General features: G+C 43.2%; 1 protein-coding gene across 3 annotated transcripts in view; it reads right to left on the minus strand.

Annotated features, from left to right (window-relative positions):
- Positions 1–23394, minus strand: part of cfi (complement factor I) — a 245972-nt gene that overhangs the window by 53783 nt on the left and 168795 nt on the right. For all 3 annotated transcript variants that reach the window (XM_073043136.1, XM_073043135.1, XM_073043134.1), the window contains 3 exons: positions 16196–16398; positions 11406–11522; positions 10063–10170 (listed from right to left, as the gene is read on the minus strand). In XM_073043136.1, the coding sequence (XP_072899237.1) occupies positions 10063–10170; positions 11406–11522; positions 16196–16398 (428 nt within the window). The remainder of the gene's footprint in view (positions 1–10062; positions 10171–11405; positions 11523–16195; positions 16399–23394) is intronic.

The raw sequence follows: 23394 nt of genomic DNA on the forward strand, positions 1-23394 counted from the left end.
AAGGCTTTAACAAGCGCAAAGTAACTGACGAGAAGCTGGGTCAGTCTGTCTTTGCTCAAAAGGAGCATGATAATAAACTTGCTCCATCGGCTCAAGACGCCATCATCTTAAAAACGGAGGACACCAATGTCTTCAGAGACAAAGCAAATAGTGGGGTCGCCCCACTACCTTTCAGAGAACCACGCCAGTGCTTGCCAAACAACAAAGAGCAGGCAGTCAAGCGGTTCACGCCCTTGCAAAAAACCACGAAAAGGAGACCTGAGATGCAGCAAAGCATCCGATCGACCCACGAGGTACTGGGCGCACTAATGGCAGAGGTCACAGCCATTATGAATGCACGACCACTCCTACCCGTGTCTTCTGACCCGGAAAACCCCTTCATACCGTCGCCATCAATGCTCCTTACGCAGAAGGCAGGAGCTGCCCCTCCACCAGGGGACTTCTCCGATAAGGACCTGTACACAAAGCAATGGAGAAGGAACCTTCAAGTTGGAGATTTAGTCCTGCTCAGGGACAAGCAAATTGCCGGCAACTGCTGGCCAATGGCCAGAATCACTGCCACATTCCCTAGTAGGGATGGACATGTCAGGAAAGTCGAGTTGAAAACTACCGACCAAGGCGATGGGAAAATTTACCAAAGGCCCGTTACAGAAGTCATTCTACTTCTACCTAATGACTGATTTAGAGACTGAAGTTTGTATTATGTTCATTGTGACCTTACGAAGGTCAAGCGGGGAGTGTGCTGCCTTTATGGCAGTTATTTAGTTTATAATATTTTCGCGTAGTAATTTGTTAGCATTTTTTTAGTTAAAGTTAGGATTGTTTAAATCAATTGATTTGTCTGTAATACATCGTGGCTGCGATGACGTCACATCCGGGTTCGCCGCGTCTTGTGGGAAATTACCGGTTTGAGATTCACGCAAGGGTGGGGGTCACTCACATGTACCACCATAACGCCGACTAGGGTCTCTCTATGCACCAAAGACACAGTGAAAGCAACGCTTTTTCACCATGCGTTAATGTGAAGAGTGAACAGTAAATGGTTAATCTTACTGCGGCCTCGTTTGCATTGATTCTGGTTTATCTCGACGTTTACCTCGGCGTTACGTCACACCCGAGCGAGAACGTTACAACCTGTATCAGCTCTTCAAGTCAAAATGGGGGAAATGCCATTAAAACTTAGAAGAATAAAGCTAATGCTACACTACTGGGTTAACACCATGGGGCATAACTACTCACATCCAGCTAAAGCTATATTAAAAGATTGCTGGGAACATAATAATTCAAATTATAATAGCTTTAGATGGATCTGGGATGCAGTAGCACAAAAATATGGTCTACACGAGCTGGAATATAGCCCTACAGTTCCATTATCTGATGTTCCCCCATGGCTCTTTACAATACATACAGTGGATATAAACCTGCAAAAACTTTTAAAAAAGAAGTCTAACTGTGGTATCAAACTGATAGTACAAGAATATATAGACCTGCATTTTAGAAACAAATTAGTGATATTTACAGATGGATCAAAAGACCATAGCTCTGGCCACACAGGTATTGCAGTCTACATTCCTCATTGACAAAACTAGCATCAGGAAAAGAACATCAAACTATTTATCGGTGTATACAACAGAATTAATGGCAATATTGAGTGCATTATCTTGGACAGAAGAAAATAATGTCAGAAAGGCTGTAATTTGTTCAGACAGTTTGTCTGCATTAACCTCTATCAAATCAAGAAAATCAGAAAGTAGATAGGATATTTTATTGGAGATAAGTTGTAGATACTGACCGACAACGGGGTAGAAATAAGCTTCCTTTGGGTTCCTGCTCATTGTGGTGTGGAGGGTAATGAAAAAATGGGCATTATAGCTAAACAATCACTCAAATCGTCTATAATAAAAGTCCAGATCCCTCTAAGCAAAGCGGAAGTCAAAAGCATTATAAAAACACATATTGAGGAGACATGGCAGAAGCACTGGGTTGAGAGTGAAACAGGGAGACAACTGTACAAAATACAAAGGCAAGTCAGATACCAAAGAATATCAGGTGGGCATAGAAAGATAGAAGTGACCATCAGTCGTTTAAGAATTGGTCACACAAGTCTTAATTACACATTATACAAAATAGGGAAACATCCAGCTGGGTTGTGTGAATACTGTAATCAACCAGAAACAGTTGAACATGTATTGTTAAAATGTAAGAAGTATGAAAGAGAAAGAGTGAAGATGATAGGAGCGCTTAAGATAAACAAAAAAAAACTGCTGTGGGTATAGAAGACATTTTAGGTGGGAGTTCAAGAGAAATACAGACCTATATCATGAAGTATCTGAAAGACTCTGGTTTATCATATAGAATTTAGGGAATGCAATTCTTTTCCTTCCTCCTGTTTATCAAACGATCCACACTCCAGTCTCGTAGGTGGCGGTAATGCACCTTAAAGCTGGTTTGCCAACCGCCATAAAACAACAGAAGAAGAAGAAGAATCAGTGTATCCAGTCCTATTAGGGTAGCCAGTTGAATAAGTGTAGCTAGTGCAATATGGGTAATGTTTCTAATGAGGGCAGCTAGTCCAATTAGGGTAGGTAATCCATAAGGGTAGCGTTTCCAACAAGGGTAGGTAGGACAATAAGTGTTGCTAGCCCAATAGAGGTAACATTTCCAATAAGGGTAGTGTTTCCAGTAAGGGAAGCTAGTCTATTTGGCGTAATGTTTCCAATAAGGATAGCTAGTCCAATAAGCACATTTAGTGCAATAACAGTAGTTAGTCTGATTAGGGTAGCTATTCCAATAAAGGTAGTTAGTCCAATAAGGGTAGCTTGGCCAAGAATGGTAGCTAGGCCATAAGGGTAGTCAGACCAATAAGGTCAACTAGTCCAATGATGGTAGTTAGTGAAATGAGGGTAGCTAGTGCATTAAGGGCAGCTCATGGAGTAAGGGTGGCTAGTCAAATATGGGCAGCTAGTCCAATCAGGGCTGTTAGTCTAATGAGGTTAGTGAGTCCAGTTAGGGCAGCTAGTCCAACAAGGGCATTTAGTTCAATAAAGGCAGTTAGTGCAATGAGGGTAACGTTACAATAAGGCTAACATTTCCAATAAGGGTAGGTCATAAGGGTACCGGTTCCAATATGGGTAGCTATTCCAATAAGGGCAGCTAGTCCAATAGGGGTAGGTGGTGTATTGAGGGCAGCTAGTCAATAAGAGTAATGAGTCCAGTAAGGGTAGTTACTCCAATAAAGGTAGCTAATCCAATAGGGGTAAGCTTTTCAATAAGGATAGCTAGGCCAATAAGGGAAGCATTTCCAATTAGGATAGCTAATCTAATGTGGGCGGCTAGTCCATAACGATAATGTTTCTGATAAGAGAAGTTAGTCCCAATAACAGCAGCTAGGCCAATAAGGGCAGCTAGTCCACTTGGTGTAGCTAGTTCAATAAGAGTAGCTAGTCCAATAAGGGTAGCATTTACCATAAGGGTAGTTAGTTCAATAAAGGAAGCTAGTCCAATAAGGACAGCTAGTCCACTAGGTGTAGCTAGTTCAATAAGGGTTGCAAGTCACAATAAAGGTTGCATTTCCAGGAAGGGTAGTTAGTCCAATAGGAGTAACGTTTTCAATAAAGGTAGTTAGGCCAACAAGGGTAGCTAGTCTAATATGGGTAGCTAATCCAATAAGGGTAACATTGCAATCAGGGTTGTGTTTGCAATAAGGGTAGCTAGTCCAAAAAGGGAAGATAGTCCAGTGAGTGTAGCTAGTCCAATAAGGGTAACTTTTTCAAGAAGGGGAGCTATTCCAATAACCATATAACCATATAACAATTACAGCACGGAAACAGGCCATCTTGGCCCTTCTAGTCCGTGCCGAACGCTTACTCTCACCTAGTCCCACTGGCCCGCACTCAGCCCATAACCCTCCATTCCTTTCTTGTCCATATACTTATCCAATTTTACTTTAAATGACAATACCGAACCTGCCTCTACCACTTCAGCTGGAAGCTTGTTCCACACAGCTACCACTCTCTGAGTAAAGAAATTCCCCCTCGTGTTACCCTTAAACTCTTACCCTTAAAATTTTGCCCCCTAACTCTCAACTCATGTCCTCTTGTTTGAATCTCCCCTACTCTCAATGGAAAAAGCCTATCCACGTCAACTCTATCTATCCCCCTCATAATTTTAAATACCTCTATCAAGTCCCCCTTCAACCTTCTACGCTCTGAAGAATAAAGACCTAACTTGTTCAACCTTTCCTTGTAACTTAGCTGCTGAAACCCAGGTACCATTCTAGTAAATCTTCTCTGTACTCTCTCTATTTTGTTGATATCTTTCCTATAATTCGGTGACTAGAACTGTACACAATACTCCAAATTCGGCCTTACCAATGCCTTGTACAATTTTAACATTACATCCCAACTCCTATACTCAATGCTCTGATTTATAAAGGCTAACATACCAAAAGCTTTCTTCACCACCTTATCCACATGAGATTCCACCTTCAGGGAACTATGCACCATTATTCCTAGATCACTCTGTTCTACTGCATTCTTCAATGCCCTGCCATTTACCATGTATGTCCTTTTTGGATTATTCCTACCAAAATGTAGCATCTCACACTTATCAGTGTTAAACTCCATCTGCCATCTTTCAGCTCACTCTTCTAACTGGCCTAAATCTCTCTGCAAGCTTTGAAAACCTACTTCATTATCCACAACGCCACCCACCTTAGTATCATCTGCATACTTACTAATCCAATTTACCACCCCATCATCTAGATCATTAATGTATATGACAAACAACATTGGACCCAGTACAATAAGGGTACCTAGTCCAATAAGGTAGTGTTTCCAATAATACTGGATAAGCCAATATGGGTAGCTAGGTCAATGAGAGTAGCTAGTCCATAATAGTAGTGTTTCCAATTAGGGTAGTTAGTCCAATGTGGGGAGCTAGGTCAATGAGAGTAGCTAGTCCATAATAGTAGTGTTTCCAATTAGGGTAGTTAGTCCAATGTGGGGAGCTAGGCCAATAAGGGCAGCTAAGCCAATAGGGGTAGTGAGTCCAATGATGGTAGTTAGTGCAATGAGGGTAGCTACTCCAATAGAGGTAAGGCTTTCAATAAGAATAGCTAGTCCAATAATGGTAGCGAGTCCAATAGGGGTAAGGTTTTCAATAAGTGTAACTAGTCTAGTAAGGGTAGTTAGTCGAATAAGGGTACCTATTCCAATAATGGTAGCTTCCACATCCTTCCTATAATGAGGTGACCAGAACTGAACACAGTACTCTAAGTGTGGTCTCACCAGAGACTTGTAGAGTTGCAAAATGACCTCTCTACTCTTGAATTCAATCCCCCTATTAATGAAGCCTAGCATCCCATAGGCCTTCTTAACTACCCTATCAACCTGTGCAGCAACCTTGAGGAATGTATGGATTTGAACCCCAAGGTCCCTCTGTTCATCTATACTCTTAAGTAACTGACCATTAACCCTGTACTCAGCCTTCTGGTTTGTCTTTCCAAAATGCATCACCTCACACTTATCCGGATTGAACTCCATCTGCCACTTTTCTGCCCAACTCTGCATCCTGTCTATATCCTCTTGTAACCTTTGACAACCTACAGCTCCATCCACAATTCCTCCAGTCTTCATGTCATCCGCAAACTTACTCACCCATCCCTCAGCCTCTACATCCAGGTCATTTATAAAAATCACAAATAGCAGGGGTCCCAGGACAGATCCTTGTGGCACTCCACTAGTCACCGACCTCCAGGCAGAATACTTTCCTTCCACTACTACCCTCTGCTTTCTTCCTGTAAGCTAAATTTTTACCAAACAGCCAAGGTTCCACTAATCCCATGCCTCATGACTTTCTGGGTGAGTCTCTCATGGGGGACCTTGTCAAATGCCTTGCTAAAGTCCATGTAGACCACATCCACTGCCCTACCCTCATCAATTTCTTTTGTTACCTCTTCAAAAAACTCAATTAGGCTTGTGAGGCACAACCTTCCTTTCACAAAACCATGTTGACTATCCTTGTACTTCTCCAAATGCTCACAGATCCTATCCTTAAAAATCCTTTCCAATAGTTTGCAGACCACCGACGTAAGACTCACCTGTCTATAGTTCCCAGGATTTGCCCTATTACCTTTTTTAAACAAGGGAACTGCACATCATTTTCCAATCCTTTGGCACCTCCCCTACAGCCAAAGAGGTTTCAAAGATCATAGCCACTGCTCCAGCAATCTCTTCCCTCACTTCCCACAGCAACCTGGGGTATATCAAGTCCAGCCCTGTGGACTTATCAGTTGTGATGTTTTTAAGAAGATCCAACACTTCTTCTTCATTAATCTCTATCTTGTCCAGCACACAGGCCTGTTCTATTTCAGCCTCACCCTGATCAAGGTCCTTTTCACTTGTGAATAGTGAAGCAAAGTATTCATTTAGGACCTCCTCAACCTTCAGGCACATGTTGCCTTCTTCATCCTTTATCCTTTATCCTTACCTTCATTCTTGTCATCCTTCTTCACGTACACATAGAACGCCTTGGGGTTCTCCTTCATCCTACATGCCAAGGCCTTCTCATGCTCCCTTCAAGTTCTCCTAAGTCCTTTCTATAGCTCCTTCCTGGCTACCCTATATTTCTCATGAGCCCCTCCTGCTTCCTACTTCTTACATCTAACATATGCTTCCTTCTTCCTCTTGATGATTTGCGTCATGTGTTTTGTCAACCATGATTCCCTTTTCCTACCATTTTTTCCTTGTCTCATTGGGACAAACCTATCCTGGACACAGCACAAGTGGTCCCTAAACTTCCTCCACATTACTTCTGTGCTTTCACCCTTGAACATCTGTTTCCAATTTATTCTCGCTCGTTCCTGCCTCATCCCTTCATAGTTAGCCCTTCCCCAGTTAAGCACTTTCCCATTTTGTCTGATTTTATCCCTTACCATAGCTATGCTGAAGCTAAGGGATTTGTGGTCACTCTCACCAAATTGCTCCCCCACCAAGAGGTCTTCACTTGACCAGGTTCATCACCCAGAACTAGATCCAGTATGGCCTCTCCTCTCATCAGCCAGTCCACATACTGTGTCAGGAATCCATTTTGAACACACCTGACAAATTCAGCCCCATCTATCCCCTTTGCACTCAGGAGGTGCCAGTCAATATGAGGGAAGTTGAAATCACCCAAAACTACAACACTGTAATTTTCAGAAGGCATTTGATAAGGTCCCACATAGGAGATTGGTGGGTAAAATCAAAGCTCAGGGCATCGGGGGGAAGACATTGACATGGATAGAAAACTGGTTGGCAGATAGAAAGCAAAGGGTAGCGGTGAATGGGTGTTTCTCGGAATGGCAGGTGGTGACTAGTGGGGTGCCACAGGGCTCGGTATTGGGACCACAGCTGTTTACAATTTACGTCAACGATTTGGATGAAGGCATTGAAAATAACATCAGCAAATTTGCTGATGATACTAAGCTGGGTGGCAGTGTGACATGTGATGAGGATGTTAGGAGAATTCAGGGTGACTTGGATAGGCTGGGTGAGTGGGCAGATACTTGGCAGATGACGTTTAATGTGAGTAAGTGTGAGGTTATCCACTTTGGGAGTAAGAACAGGAAGGCAGATTATTATCGGAACGGTGTAGAGTTAGGTAAGGGAGAAATACAAAGAGATCTAGGAGTCCTTGTTCATCAGTCACTGAAGGTGAATGAGCAAGTGCAGCAGGCAGTGAAGAAGGCTAATGGAATGTTGGCCTTTATTACAAAGGGAATTGAGTACAAGAGCAAGGAAATCCTCTTACATTTGTACAGAGCCCTGGTGAGACCACACCTGGAGTATTGTGTACAGTTTTGGTCTTCAGGGTTAAGGAAGGACATCCTGGCTGTAGAGGAAGTGCAGCGTAGATTCACGAGGTTAATTCCTGGGATGTCTGGACTGTCTTACTCAGAGAGGTTAGAGAGACTGGGCTTGTACGCGCTGGAATTAAGGAGATTGAGAGGGGATCTGATTGCAACATATAAGATTATTAAGGGATTGGACAAGATAGAGGCAGGAAATACTCCAGATGCTGGGAGAGTCCAGTACCAGAGGGCATGGTTTGAGAATAAGGGGTTGGTCATTTAGGACAGAGTTAAGGAAAAACTTCTTCTCCCAGAGAGTTGTGGGGGTCTGGAATGCACTGCCTCGGAAGGTAGTGGAGGCCAATTCTCTGGATGCTTTCAAGAAGGAGCTAGATAGGTATCTTATGGATAGGGGAATCAAGGGATATGGGGACAAGGCAGGAACTGGGTATTGATAGTAGTTGATCAGCCATGATCTCAAAATGGCGGTGCAGGCTCGAAGGGCCGAATGGTTTACTTCTGCACCTATTGTCTATTGTCTATTGTCTATTGTCTATTGTATTTCCTGCACCTTTCTAAAATCTGCCTGCTTATCTGCTGTTCAGTGTCCCGAGGGCTATTTGGGGGCCTATAGACTACTCCCAGCACAGTGATTGATCCCTTCCTATTTCTGACTTCCACCCAGACTGACTCCGTGGACACTCCTTCTGCAGCGCCCTCCCTTTCTGCAGCTGTGATACAATCGCTGACCAGTAATGCTACTCCCCCCCTGCCTTTTCTACCTCCCATCCTATTTCTTTTAAAACCCTAAACCCCGGTACCTGCATCAGCCAATCCTGCCCTTCCTCCAACCAAGTTTCAGTAATGGCTACAACATCGTAGTTGTACGTACTGGCTGTATTCATGTTTTGTCCCCTGCCTGTCCCTCCTCACCAACTCAGAACACATAGCATCATGCCCTTGTCCTCCTACCCTAATCTTTGCACTCACATTCTGATTCCCATCCCCCTGCCAAACTAGTTTAAACCCTCCCCAACAGCTCTAGCAAACCTGCCCGCCAGGATATTGGTCCCTTTCCAGTTCAGGTGCAGCATGTCCTTTTTGTACAGGTCAGACCTTCCCCAGAAGAGATCCCAATGATCCAGAAATCTGAACCCCAGCCCCCTGTACCAACACTTCAGCCACGCATTCATCTGCCATGGCTTCCTGTTCCTATCCTGTCTCGTGGCACAGACAGCAATCCCGAGATTACCACCCCTAAGGTCCTGCTTTTTAACTTCTTTCCTAACTCCCTATATTCCTTCTTCAGGACCTCATCCCTACTCCTATCTATGTCACTGGTCCCCATGTGACCATGACATCTGGCTGCTCACCCTCTCTCCTGAGAATACTGAGAACCCGATCCGAGATATCGCGGACCTTGGCACCAGGGAGGCAACAGACCAACCGGAATTCTCGATCTCTCTGACTGAACCTCTTATCTGTTCCCCTAACTATCGAATCCCCTATCACTACTGCTCTCCTATTTTCCCTCCGAGCAAGCCTAATACGGGTAGCTAGTTAAATCTATTTTCCTATGGTAGAGGTATCAAAAACAAGAGGGTATAGACTTGAGATGAGAGGTACAATTTTTAAAGGGGATCTGAGGGTAAAGTGATATTTATATTTGATATCTATAACACAATTCTATTGGGAGAGGTGGTGAAATCAGATCAAATTACTATTTTGAAGAAGCATTTAGACAAATATTTGAAAAGGCAAGAATTTGAAGATCCTAACATGGGCAAATATCATTAGATTGATGGGCAAAGCTATCAGCAGAGAAGGGCCCATGCCTATGTTGCCTCTATAATCTCATTCTCTACTTCCACTCACTCTTTGATCAGATAACCTTGTTTACAATTTATCCCTATGATCATCCAGGTTTTCCACTATCAAATGTCTCCCCCATCCCCCACCCTCCCTATTGCTTAACAGACTTCTTTTCTAACTTTCCCAATCCTGTCAAAGGGTCTTTGATCACACAAACTTACATCTACAATGTTTCTGAGTCCAGAGCCAGGGACATTTCCCCTGTTATATGGGGAAAAATTATAATTCCGATTTCCTTGGAATTCTGGTCACAAGCTAACCACTCAGAGCCAGAATTAAATTGTAAATGCTGGAAATACCCTTGAATCTTGCAGCATTATGGAGGGAGAAAGAGAATAATCTTAAATATTATTTCTTACCAATACAGTTACTTTCATCACTTCCATCCAAGCAATCAACTTCACCATCACATAATGAAAAATATGGAATACATACGCCGGACTTGCAGGAGTAAGAATTGTGGCAATCTATTTTAACAAGAGAAAAAGATAGCAAGCTTGAGGAAATGCCATTGGCTCATTTGGTTACATTTTAATTGCACTGATGATATTCCCTGGCACAGGGGAACAGTAGCTGCTACCTTATAACTCTAACAAAATGGGGTTGATATGAACGATGTTGCTGCCTATTATGGTGATGGTGTGGAATTCTCCTAGGTGCTCAGCTTTCCCTCTGATGCACCATCAATAACTCTAGGAGACTGGAAGTGAACAATAGGCTTTTATTAACAGCGAAAAAGGGACCACGACCATGTCGAGACTGAAGGAGGAACAGTGCCCCCGATTGCCTTTATACAGGAGCAGTCAATGGGGGGGGGGGGTGTCCAGACAGGTATACATAGTTTACCACACCCTCCACATGTCAAAAATGTGTCTATTGGTAGGTTAAATCGGCCGTTATATATTGCTCCTGGTGTGTTGGGGAGAGTTGATGGGAAATGTGTAGAAAGTAAGAAACAATTGAAGGAATAAGATTGCTCGGTGTGTTGCCATAGATTCAATGGGATTAACTTCTTCTATATCACAGGGGCAATACAAAATCAAATAAAGCTTGTTTATCCGGTATCATACATCTGGAATTCTTGTGCAACCGGTAACATTATTTATTTCATAATAACAAGCCCGAGCAGCACATTTTATTTTAAGCATTATTTAAAATATGTGTGAGAACACACATGTAATGGCAGTGCAGCTGCAGGCTGATTAGAAAGAGCATCTCTTTAAAGATTTGGCAACCTCACATGCTGGTGAGAACAATCAATCATTTGGAAGTCAGTCACATCCTTGGAATATGGACTTGCAGCTTAAAACACTGCTTTTTAGTGGGTAAGGATATGACATATAATGCATGAGGTTGATTCAAGGTTTATGCATAGAAAATTAACGTATGATGTACAGTAATTATTTTTGATTAATTCTCATGTAAATAGCACATGATTCAGCCAGCACCTCCCATTCCCTGTGAATACTAGATGGCTGAGAGTATAATGTATACAAAAGAGTATAAAGTATATGAATTTACAGAACATTAGCTAATATAAAACCCCAGTGACATGAGTACATAGAACATAGAACAATACAGCACAGTACAGGTCCTTCGGCCCACAATGTTGTGCCGACCCTAAAAACCCTGCCTCCATATAACCCTCCACCTTAAATTCCTCCATATACCTGTAGAAGAGATCAGGTTTGTGTACTTATACCTGTACAGCACAGCTCATCACTTAAGTCAGCACAGTCATCAATGCCATTGCAAACTTCCATCAGTGGGATACATTTGCCATTTACACATTTAAATTCATTATTACTGCAATTCTTATCTGGTAACAAAAGAAAGGAACAATTTTAGCAAAAGCAAAATATTAAGTCATACTAAAAGTAGTGACAGCATGATTCAATATCTCAGTTGCCAGACTGGGAACTGGTGAATGACTGTCACAGGTAAATTCCGAGTGAAATTCAAATTATACTTATAACTTGATTGGATCATTGTAACCTGGCATAACTCATTCCGTTTCATTGCCTTCTGTGTATAACTGAGCACTGTCTGGGTGTCACAAATACACCACAAATATTTTCTGCTTTTCCTCTTTTCTTTGGATCTTCTGAGGAAACAGTGACTCTTTTGCTTGCATCTTCAGAAACAGCTCTATTTCCATCTTTAATATCTTTATTTTTCCCTTTCAGGGTTCTTTTGATTTTTGTAATTTATTTTTTATTGAAGTTTATTATCAAACAAACATTTCCATAAGATGTATTTCAGATACTATACATATATATCATATAATCATATTTGTCACAGATCTCCACATAATAATTATCGGAGGTATTCACTTATAGAAAGGAGAGGAGAGAAAGAACAGTCGAAATAAGAAAACTATGTACAAAATAGGGAATGATCTTTTTACAACATATTCATTGACGTGAGAATAAAATCAGGCTTATGAGATGTTATATAGTTAAACCATTTTCACAGTATGAATCAAATTGTTCCAACTTATGATTAACAGATGCTGTTATCTTCTCCATTTTGTAAATGTCCATTGTAATTTCCATCCGTACATTTAAAGTTGGGCTCTCCTGTGATAACCATTTTTTGGTAAGGGCCTTTTTACCAGCCACCAGCCGTATATTCATTAAATATTTATCTCTTTTCAACTATTTTTGAGGTATATACCCAAAATATTTGGCATTACTCTCTAAGAGTATTTAACATTTAAAGATATCTTGTAGGGCATTGTCTATCCCACTCCAATAGTCTTTGATAACAGGGCATTCCTAGAAAATATGATAATGGTTTGCATTTTGATTTCCACAACTTCTCCAATAAACAGGGATGTTACTATTATAATGGGATTTCTGAGAGGGTGTAATAAAATACCTTATCAAGTTTTTCCACCCGAACTCACTCCATTTCTGTGAACTGGTACACTTTCATTGATATCTCCATATTGTTGTCCATTCTTCCTCAGATATAATTATCCCTCCTTCCTTCTCCCATTTTGTTTTAATGTATGAAGTCGAATGTGTTTTAAGATTTGACAAACCCTTACACACGCTTGAAATGCTTCTACTACTGTTATCTGAATTATATGCTTTTCTAAATAGCTCTATCAGACATGTACTTGCCTCGGTTACATTTTTAACCGTCCTATTAACATACTGTCGCATCTGTAAATACCAATGAAAATCTTGTTTTTCTAATAAGTGTTTCCCTTTGAACATTTCAAAACTGAACAGTGTTCCTTCTTTCATTATGTTGCAAAGAACTGTTGTTCCTTTAGCTGTCCAGTCCTTAAATCTAGCATCCAATTTATTTGGTGTAAAATCGGAGTCATATGCACACCATTTAAGAATTGCAATGTCAATAGACAGTAGACAATAGACAGTAGGTGCAGGAGTAGGCCATTTGGCCCTTCTAGTCAGCACCGCCATTCACTGTGATCATGGCTGATCATACACAATCAGTACCCCATTCCTGCTCTCTCCCCATATCCCTTGACCCCGCTATCTATAAGAGCTCTAGTCTCTCTCTAGTTTATATTCTTTTATAATAGTTTTCCATATTTTAAGAATCCATTTCACCCACAGGTTATCAATAGTATTTATGTAACTTTGTAGGTTGTTATCAGCCAAAATTGCCTGTATAGGGATGGAAAGTATCCTCTCCTCAATGTTTTTCCATTGAGCATCATATGATGGGTTACACCAGCATATCACAGCTCTCAACTGTGCTGCAAAATAATAATCTCTAAGAGAAGGTAGGCCCCATCCCCCCTTTTCCTTAGCTAATTGCAAAGTTTTGAGACAAACCCTAGGCCTTTTACCTTGCCATATATATCTTGATAGCACCTTGTTCCATTCATTAAATTGATTTTGGTTAATTTCTATTTGTAGGGTCTGAAAGAGATATAGTAGTCTGGGCAGTATATTCATTTTAATAGATTCAATCCTTGAACTGAGGCCAAGAAAAGGAATTAGGTTCCATCTTGTTATATCTTCTTTAATTTTTTTATATATAGGCTGATAATTGCATTCTGATAATTTTGCCAAATCTTTTGGCATAATGATGCCCAAATATTTGACAGACTCTGTTTGCCATGCCCAGGGGTATCGACTTTCAATTTCTCTTGGTGGGCAATAGTTATTTGAAAGTACTTGGGTTTTATCTATGTTGATCTTGTATCCTGATAATTGGCCATATTGTTTAAAGGATTGCATCAATTTAGGTTAAGAGTATGTTGGTTGCCCTAGATAGATCAAAATGTCATCCACGTAACAGGCCAATTTATGCTCTGTCCCTTTAATAGTAATCCCCCTGATATCTTCATTTTGTCTGATGTATTGAGCTAATGGTTCCAGATATAATGCGAAGAGTAGCGGTGACCATGCACAACCCTGTCTCGTGCCTCTTTCTAGGGTAAAACTACTTGATAAATATCTATTGATTTTAATCCTAGCAGTAGGATTGTCATATAGTGCCTGTATAGTATAGTGTCATGTAGACCAAATCTATGTAAAACTCTGTAAAGAAAATTCCAATTAACCGAATCAAATGCCTTTTCAGCGTCCATGTTTATCACTATTGCTTCAATTTCATTTTTTTATATGATCCATAATGTGAAGTGTCACTATGTATATTGTCTTGTGTTTGGCGTTGTTATATAAAACCTGTCTGATCATTATGTATCAGTATGGGTAGAAACTCCTCTAATCATTTGGCCATGATGGAGGTAAATAATCTATAATCTACATTAAGAACGGATATTGGTCTAAATGACCTACATTCCATTTTATCCTTGCCTTCTTTCGATATAGCTGAGATTATCGCCTCCTTCCAGCTGGGTGGCATTTGTGCCTTTTTTAGAGCCCAGTTCAGTGTGGGGAGTAAAACAGGAATTAACTCATTTTTAAATTCTTTATACCACTCTGCCGTATACTCATCTGATCCTGGTGACTTGCTTAATTTAAGCCTACTAATTGCAGTTTTTAGTTCAGCTTCAGTTATGTCAGCAGTCATCGTTCTATTTTGTTTTTCGCTTAAAGTGGGTAACTCTAGAGAATTCAGGAAGGTGTCAATCTGGGTTATGCTTCCCCTGGAACTTTGGAACATAGAGTTTTGTAAAACATTTCAAACGCTTCTTGGCTTATTTTTTTTATTACTTTTGTTCTTGGATCCCTAATTCTATGAATTGTATTTTCTGCTATTTTTTTTCAGTTTCCACACCAGTATTTTCATAGATTTAGATCCACTTTCACAGTGTCTCTGTTTCAGAAACATTAAATTCATTCTAATTTCTTGTGTAGCTAAACTATTCATTTCATTCCTATTTTTTAAAATTCCCTCTAGTGTATCCTGTGCCAAACTCAATTTGTGTTTTTTTCCTATTCCTTCAGCTAATTTTGTAATTCCTCTAATGTTTTATTCCTTATTTTTTTCTTACATGAAGATACCGCTATAATTTTCCCTCTTAAGACAGCCTTCAGAGTATCCTATAGAATGGGAGGTGAAACCTCACCATTATCATTAAATTCTAAGTAAAGACCAATTTCATTTTTAATTTGTTCCTTAAAATAGGGATCATTGAGTAGACTTGAATTTAGTTTCCACGTAGTATTCTTTGGTTGTAGGTCAAAACCAACAGATAAATATATAGGTGCATGGTTCAGGGTTCTTTTGAAGACCCTGACCTGAAGTTACACACTGACAATGGGGGAATGGGACCCATTCTCGGGGTTTCACGACTGGCCGTTATTTGGCATGCCAAGGGCACAGCCTAAGAGCTCAGCTTGTCTTCAGAGGGCCGAGATCTCGTGGCTCTGGAGATGGGTGGGTCAAAGGTCGGTGTCCTGGCAGGAGATCAATGTGTCGTGGGAGACAGAAGATCTCTGGCTGTGTGCCCAGAGACTCGAGATCTTTGGGGACAGAGCTTGGAAAAGGCAACACAACAGACTTTTAACATCATAAACCAGCGAGTTGTTTGTTATGTCTCCCCTCTCGCTGCGAAACAGGGACACCTCTTTCCCCCTTATTAGGGAGAGAGCGAGTCTGTGGTGTGTCGACCACCGGGTGAACAATGTGGTCTTTGGTGTACTGCAAGTCTGTGTCTTCGCTGTTGCTTTGCTCACGCTTGAGTGCTCAGTGGCGGGTGCTGATGCTTTTATTTTTGCTAGTGGGGGGAAGGAGATCATTGCTTGCTGCCGTTTATACGTGGGAAGGAGGGGAGCTGGGGGGGACTTTGGTGTTCTAACATTTAACTGTCGTTCATTATTCGGGGGCACTCCTCTGTTTTTCGTGGACGTTTGCAAAGACAAAACACTTCAGGATGTATATTGTATACATTTCTCTGATATTAACTGTACCTTTGAAACCTTTGAAAGATAAGCAAGAAAGCATCTCGACTTGAGAGTTTCCTAATGGTCTCTTAGCAATTCAAGTACCGTGGCGCAAAGCTCTCTTATCAATGGCATATAATGAAAAACAATCAAACACCTGAAGGATGATTGTAACATTCAACTGTGGCAATATGCATTCCCTCGCAGCCATCCTGTGGTCTTCCAATATCCTTCAGTTGGAAACATTCTGATAAGCTTGTCTCAAAGCCTCTGCAGCGTGTCCTATTAGACCAGATGACCATTGTGCTGTTCTTCCATTTGTGCCAAGCTTCTTTATTTTTTAAGAGATTCTTTGCTCCCCTGCAAAATGAGTAAGACTTTAATAACAGAGACACAGAATTTTTGCCCACTGAGTCTGTGCTAACCATTGTATATTTGTTTACACTGATATCTTCTATTTTCTCATATACCTATCACTCACCCACGATTCTAGCATGCACTGACACGCTAGAGGCAGTTTACAGTGGTCAATAAACTTAACAACCTCAGGTGTGGGAGCAACCTGGTGAACATGGAGAAAATGCATTGATCACAGGGAGAATGTGCAAACCGGGTCAGGTCACAGATCTGTCAGTGGGTGAGCATCTGGGGGACAGTGACCTTTAGCATTATCATGGAAAAGGATAGAATCAGAGAAGACAGGAAAAGTTTTAATTGGGGAAGGGCAAATTATGAGGCTATAAGGCTAGAACTTGCGGGTGTGAATTGGGATGATGTTTTTGCAGGGAAATGTACTATGGACATGTGGTCAATGTTTAAGGATCTCTTGCAAGATGTTAGGGATAAATTTGTCCCGGTGAGGAAGATAAAGAATGGTAGGGTGAAGGAACCATGGGTGACAAGTGAGGTGGAAAATCTAGTCAGGTGGAAGAAGGCAGCTTACATAACGTTTAGGAAGCAAGGATCAGATGGGGCTATTGAGGAATATAGGGTAGCAAGAAAGGAGCTTAAGAAGGGGCTGAGAAGAGCAAGAAGGGGGCATGAGAAGGCCTTGGCGAGTAGGGTAAAGGAAAACCCCAAGGCATTCTTCAATTATGTGAAGAACAAAAGGATGACAGGAGTGAAGGTAGGACCGATTAGAGATAAAAGTGGGAAGATGTGCCTGGAGGCTGTGGAAGTGAGCGAGGTCCTCAATGAATACTTCTCTTCGGAATTCACTAATGAGAGGGAACTTGATGACGGTGAGGACAATACGAGTGAGGTTGATGTTCTGGAGCATGTTGATATTAAGGGAGAGGAGGTGTTGGAGTTGTTAAAATACATTAGGATGGATAAGTCCCTGGAGCCTGACAGAATATTTCCCAGGCTGCTCCACAAGGCGAGAGAAGAGATTGCTGAGCCTCTGGCTAGGATCTTTATGTCGTCGTTGTCCACGGGAATGGTGCCGGAGGATTGGAGGGAGGTGGATGTTGTCCCCTTGTTCAAAAAAGGTAGTAGGGATAGTCCAGGTGATTATAGACCAGTGAGCCTTACGTCTGTGGTGGGAAAGCTGTTGGAAAAGATATTTAGAGATAGGATCTATTGGCATTTAGAGAATCATGGTCTGATCAGGGACAGTCAGCAAGGCTTTGTGAAGGGCAGATTGTGCCTAACAAGCCTGATAGAGTTCTTTGAGGAGGTGACCAGGCATATAGATGAGGGTAGTGCAGTGGATGTGACCTACATGGATTTTAGTAAGGCATTTGACAAGGTTCCACATGGTAGGCTTATTCAGAAAGTCAGAAGGCATGGGATCCAGGGAAGTTTGGCCAGGTGGATTCAGAATTGGCTTGCCTGCAGAAGGCAGTAGGTCGTGGTGGAGGGAGTACATTCAGATTGGAGGGTTGTGACTAGTGGTGTCCCATAAGGATCTGTTCTGGGACCTCTACTTTTTGTGATTTTTATTAATGACCTGGATGTGGGGGTAGAAGGGTAGGTTGGCAAGTTTGCAGATGACACAAAGGTTGGTGGTGTTGTGGATAGTGTAGAGGATTGTTAAAGATTGCAGAGAGACATTGATAGGATGCAGAAGTGGGCTGAGAAGTGGCAGATGGAGTTCAACCCAGAGAAGTGTGAGGTGGTACACTTTGGAAGGACAAACTCCAAGGCAGAGTACAAAGTAAATGGCAGGATACTTGGTAGTGTGGAGGAGCAGAGGGATCTGGGGGTACATGTCCACAGATCCCTGGAAGTTGCCTCACAGTTAGATAGGGTAGTTAAGAAAGCTTATGGGGTGTTAGCTTTCATAAGTCGAGGGAAAGAGTTTAAGAGACGCAATGTAATGATGCAGCTCTATAAAACTCTAGTTAGGAGTACTGTTTCCAGTTAGGGCTAGTTAGAGCTAGGGCTTTACTCTTTGGAGAGAAGGAGGATGAGAAGAGACATGATAGAGGTATACAAGATATTAAGAGGAATAGACAGAGTGGACAGCCAGCGCCTCTTCCCCAGGGCACCACTGCTCAGTACAAGAGGACGTGGCTTTAAGGTAAGGGGAAGGAAGTTCAAGGGGGATATTAGAGGAAGGTTTTTTACTCAGAGAGTGGTTGGTGCGTGGAATGCACTGCCTGAGTCAGTGGTGGAGGCAGATAGACTAGTGAAGTTTAAGAGACTACTAGACAGGTATATGGAGGAATTTAAGGTTGGGGGTTATATGGGAGGCAGGGTTTAAGGGTCAGCACAACATTGTGGGTTGAAGGGCCTGTAATATGCTGTACTATTCTATGTTCTATGTTCTAAACTCCACTCAGATAGAGTTGGAGATCATTGGGGTGAATGTGGAAAGTGCATATAATCAAAGAAAGTATTGAAACTCTAATCAGACAGCGTTGGAGGTCTTTGGGGAGAATGTGCAAACCCCACTGAGACAGTGATGGAGGTAATTGGGGGGAATGTGTAAATTCTATTCAGATAGTGTTCAAGGTCATCAGGGGAACTCCACTCAGACAACATTTGAGGTCATCAGGGAGAATGTGCAATCTCCTCTCAAAAAGCCCTGGAAGAATGTGCAAACCCCACTCAGGCAGTGTTGCAGATCAATTGGTAGAATGTCTGCAATTCAAACTGCAATTTGAGAGGGAGAAGTATAACTCACATGTATCAATATCACAATGGAATAAAGGGAATCACAGAGGCATGAGAGGAGCTTGCCCAGGTGGATTAGGGGAGGATACTGGTGGGGATGACAGCAGAACAGAGATGGCTGAAGTTTCTTGCAATAGTTCACAAGGCACAGGAGAGACATGTCCCATAGAAGAAGTTCTCAAATGGCCAGGGTAGGCAGCTGTGGCTGACAAGGGAGGAGTTGAGGACTGCATAAAAACCATAAAAACTAATCGCCTTTTTTTGGATTTTAAAAGCTTCCCAATCATCCAACTTCCCACTCACCTTTGTTACCTTGAAATCCAACAAAAAGGCAACTAGAAAAACTATAAGAAGGGAAAAGATGAAATGTGGGGGGCAAACTAGCTAATAATATAAAGAGGATACAAAAAGTTTTTTCAGTTATATAAAGAGTAAAATGGAGGTGAGAGTTGATATTGGAACACTGGAAAATGATGCTGGTGAGGTAGTAAAGGGGAATAAAGAAATGGCAGATGAACTTAATGAGTTCTTTATGTCTGTTTTCATTGTGGAGGACAATAGCAGTTTGCCAGAAGTCTGAGTGTCAGGGAGGAGGAGTGAGTGCCATTGCTATTACAAAGGAAAAGGTGCTAGGCAAACTCAAAGGTCTTACGGTGGATAAGTGACCTGGACCAGGTGGACTACATCCTGGGGTCATGAGAGAGGTTGCTGAAGAGATAAGGGATGCATTATTGGTCATGATCTTTCAAGAATCACTTGATTCTGGCATGGTCCCAGAGGACTGGAAGATTACAAATGTCACTCCAATCTTTAAGGGAAGAAGGCAAAAGAAAGGAAATTATAGGCCTGTTAGCCTAACTTCAGTGGTTGGGAAAGTGTTGGAGTCTATTATTAAGGATGAAGTTTCAAGGTACTTGGAGACTAATGATAAAGTAAGTCAAAGTCAGCATGGTTTCTGTAAGGGGAAATCTTGCCTGACAAATCTGTTAGAGTTCTTCAAGGAAGTAACCAGCAGGGTGGATGAAGGAGAGGCAGTGGATGTCATTTACTTGGATTTTCAGAAAGCTTTTGATAAGGTGCCACACATGAGGCTGCTTAACAAGATAACAAGAGGTGTATAAGATGATGAGAAACATTGATCGTGTGGATAGTCAGAGGCTTTTTCCCATGACTGAAATGGTTGGCACAAGAGGACACAGGTTTAAGGTGCTGGGGAGTAGGTACAGGAGATGTCAGGGATGTTTTTTACTCAGAGAGTGGTGACTATGTGGAATGGTTTGCCGGCAATGGTGGTGAAAGTGGATATGATAGGGTCGTTAAAGAGGCTTTTAGATAGGTACATGGAGATTAGAAAAATAGAGGGCTATAGGTAAGCCTAGAAATTTCTAAGGTAGGGACATGTTCGGCACATCTTCGTGGGCCGAAGGGCCTGTATTGTGCTGTAGGTTTTCTATGTTTCTATAAATTCCTATGGCATTACAGGAAAGATACTGGCATGGATAGAGGAATGGCTGAGAGGCAGGAAGCAATGAGTGGGAATAAAGGGGCCTTTTCTGGTTGGCTGCTGGTAACTAATTGTGTTCCTCAGGGGTCAGTATTGGGACCGTTACTTTTCACATTGTTTGTCAATGATTTAGATAATGGAATTGATGGCTTTGTGGCAAAGTTTGCGTATGATATAAAGATAGGTGGAGGGGCAGGAAGTGCTGAGGAAGCAATGCAATTACAGCAGATCTTAGACAAATTCGAAGAGTGGGCAAAAAAGTGGCAGATGGAATATAGTGTTGGGAAATGTATGATACATATTTTGGTAAAAGGAACAGTGCAGACTATTATCTAAATGGGGAGAAAATTCAAACATTAGAGGTGCAGAGGGACCGAGGAGCCCTCATGCAAGACTCCCAGAAGATTAATTTACAGGTTGAGTCTGTGGTAAGGAAGGCAAATAAAATGTTGGCATTTATTTCAAAGGGAGTCAATTATAAAAAGCAAGGAGATAATGCAGAGACTTTATCAGACTCTTGTAAGGCCACACTTGAAATATTGTCAACAGTTTTGGGCCCCATATCTCAGAAAGGATCTGTTGTCTTTGGAGAGTCCAGAGGAGGTTCACAAGGATGATTCCAGGAATGAGAGGGTTAACATATGAGGAGCATTTCAGGCAGCATCTAAGGAAAAAAGTACAGTTGACGTTTCGTGCTGAAACCCTTCCGCAGGACTGGAGAAAAAAGCTGACGAGTAGATTTAAAAGGCCGTACTGTCCTCTTTTCCATAGATGCTGCCTGGCCTGCTGAGTTCCTCCAGAATTTTGTGTGTGTTGCTTCGAATTACAGCATCTGCAGATTTTCTCTTGTTTGAAGAGCATTTGGCAGCTTTGGGCTCACTGGAATGTAGAAGAATGCTGGGGGATCTCATTGAAACCTACTGAATGTTGAAAGGACTAGATAAGGTGGATGTGCAGACAATTTTTCCTTTCATGGGGGTATCGAGATCTAGAGAGCACAGCCTCAAAATTGAGGGGTAACCATTTAGAAAAGAGGCAAGGAGGAGGTTTGTTCGACAGAGTAGTGAATCTGTGGAATTCTCTGTAAAATACTGCAGTGGAGGTCAGGGCCTCAGGGAGAAGGGGTAACTCCGCTCGGAGGGTGACGGAGGGCCTCAGGGAGAAGGTGGGAACTCCACTCAGAGGGTGACGGAGGGCCTCGGGGAGAAGGTGGGAACTCTATTCAGAGGGTGTTGGAGGGCCTCAGGGAGAAGGTGGTAACTCCACTCAGAGGGTGTTGGAGGGCCTCAGGGAGAAGGGGGAACTCCACTCACAGGGTGTTGGAGGGCATCAGGGAGAAGGGGGAACTCCGCTCAGAGGGTGTTGGAGGGCCTCGGGGAGAAGGTGGGAACTCTATTCAGAGGGTGTTGGAGGGCCTCAGGGAGAAGGTGGTAACTCCACTCAGAGGGTGTTGGAGGGCCTCAGGGAGAAGGTGGTAACTCCACTCAGAGGGTGTTGGAGGGCCTCAGGGAGAAGGGGGAACTCCACTCACAGGGTGTTGGAGGGCATCAGGGAGAAGGGGGAACTCCGCTCAGAGGGTGTTGGAGGGCCTCGGGGAGAAGGTGGGAAATCTGATTGGAGGGTGTCGGAGGGCCTCGGGGAGAAGGTGGGAACTCTGATTGGAGGGTGTGGGAGGGCCTCGGGGAGAAGGTGGGAACAATGATTGCCGGGTGTTGGAGGGCCTCGGGGAGAAGGTGGGAACTCCACTCAGAGGGTGTCGGAGGGCCTCGGGGAGAAGGTGGGAACTCCACTCAGAGGGTGTTGGAGGGCCTCGGGGAGAAGGTGGTAACTCCACTCAGAGGGTGTTGGAGGGAGTCGGGGAGAAGGTGGGAAATCCACTTAGAGGGTGTCGGAGGGCCTCAGGGAGAAGGGGGAACTCCACTCACAGGGTGTTGGAGGGCATCAGGGAGAAGGGGGAACTCCGCTCAGAGGGTGTTGGAGGGCCTCGGGGAGAAGGTGGGAAATCTGATTGGAGGGTGTCGGAGGGCATCGGGGAGAAGGTGGGAACTCTGATTGGAGGGTGTGGGAGGGCCTCGGGGAGAAGGTGGGAACTCTGATTGCCGAGTGTTGGAGGGCCTCGGGGAGAAGGTGGGAACTCCACTCAGAGGGTGTCGGAGGGCCTCGGGGAGAAGGTGGGAACTCCACTCAGAGGGTGTTGGAGGGCCTCGGGGAGAAGGTGGTAACTCCACTCAGAGGGTGTTGGAGGGAGTCGGGGAGAAGGTGGGAAATCCACTTAGAGGGTGTCGGAGGGCCTCAGGGAGAAGGGGGAACTCCACTCAGAGGGAGTTGGAGGGCCTCGGGGAGAAGGTGGAAACTCCACTCAGAGGGTATCGGAGGGCCTCGGGGAGAAGGGGGAACTCCACTCAGAGGGTGTCGCAGAGCCTCGGGGAGAAGTTGGGAACTCCACTCAGAGGGTGTCGGAGAGAGTCGGGGAGAAGGTGGGAACTCCACTCAGAGGGTGTCGGAGGGCCTCAGGGAGAAGAGGGAACTCCACTCAGAGGGTATCAGAGGGAGTCGGGGAGAAGGTGGGAAGTCTGATTGGAGGGTTTCAGAGGGCCTCGGGGAGAAGGTGGGAACTCCTCTCAGAGGGTGTCGGAGAGAGTCGGGGAGAAGGTGGGAACTCCACTCAGAGGGTGTCGGAGGGCCTCAGGGAGAAGAGGGAACTCCACTCAGAGGGTATCAGAGGGAGTCGG

This window comes from Hemitrygon akajei, chromosome 4 (genome assembly GCF_048418815.1).
Source record: "Hemitrygon akajei chromosome 4, sHemAka1.3, whole genome shotgun sequence".
NCBI lineage: Eukaryota > Metazoa > Chordata > Chondrichthyes > Myliobatiformes > Dasyatidae > Hemitrygon > Hemitrygon akajei.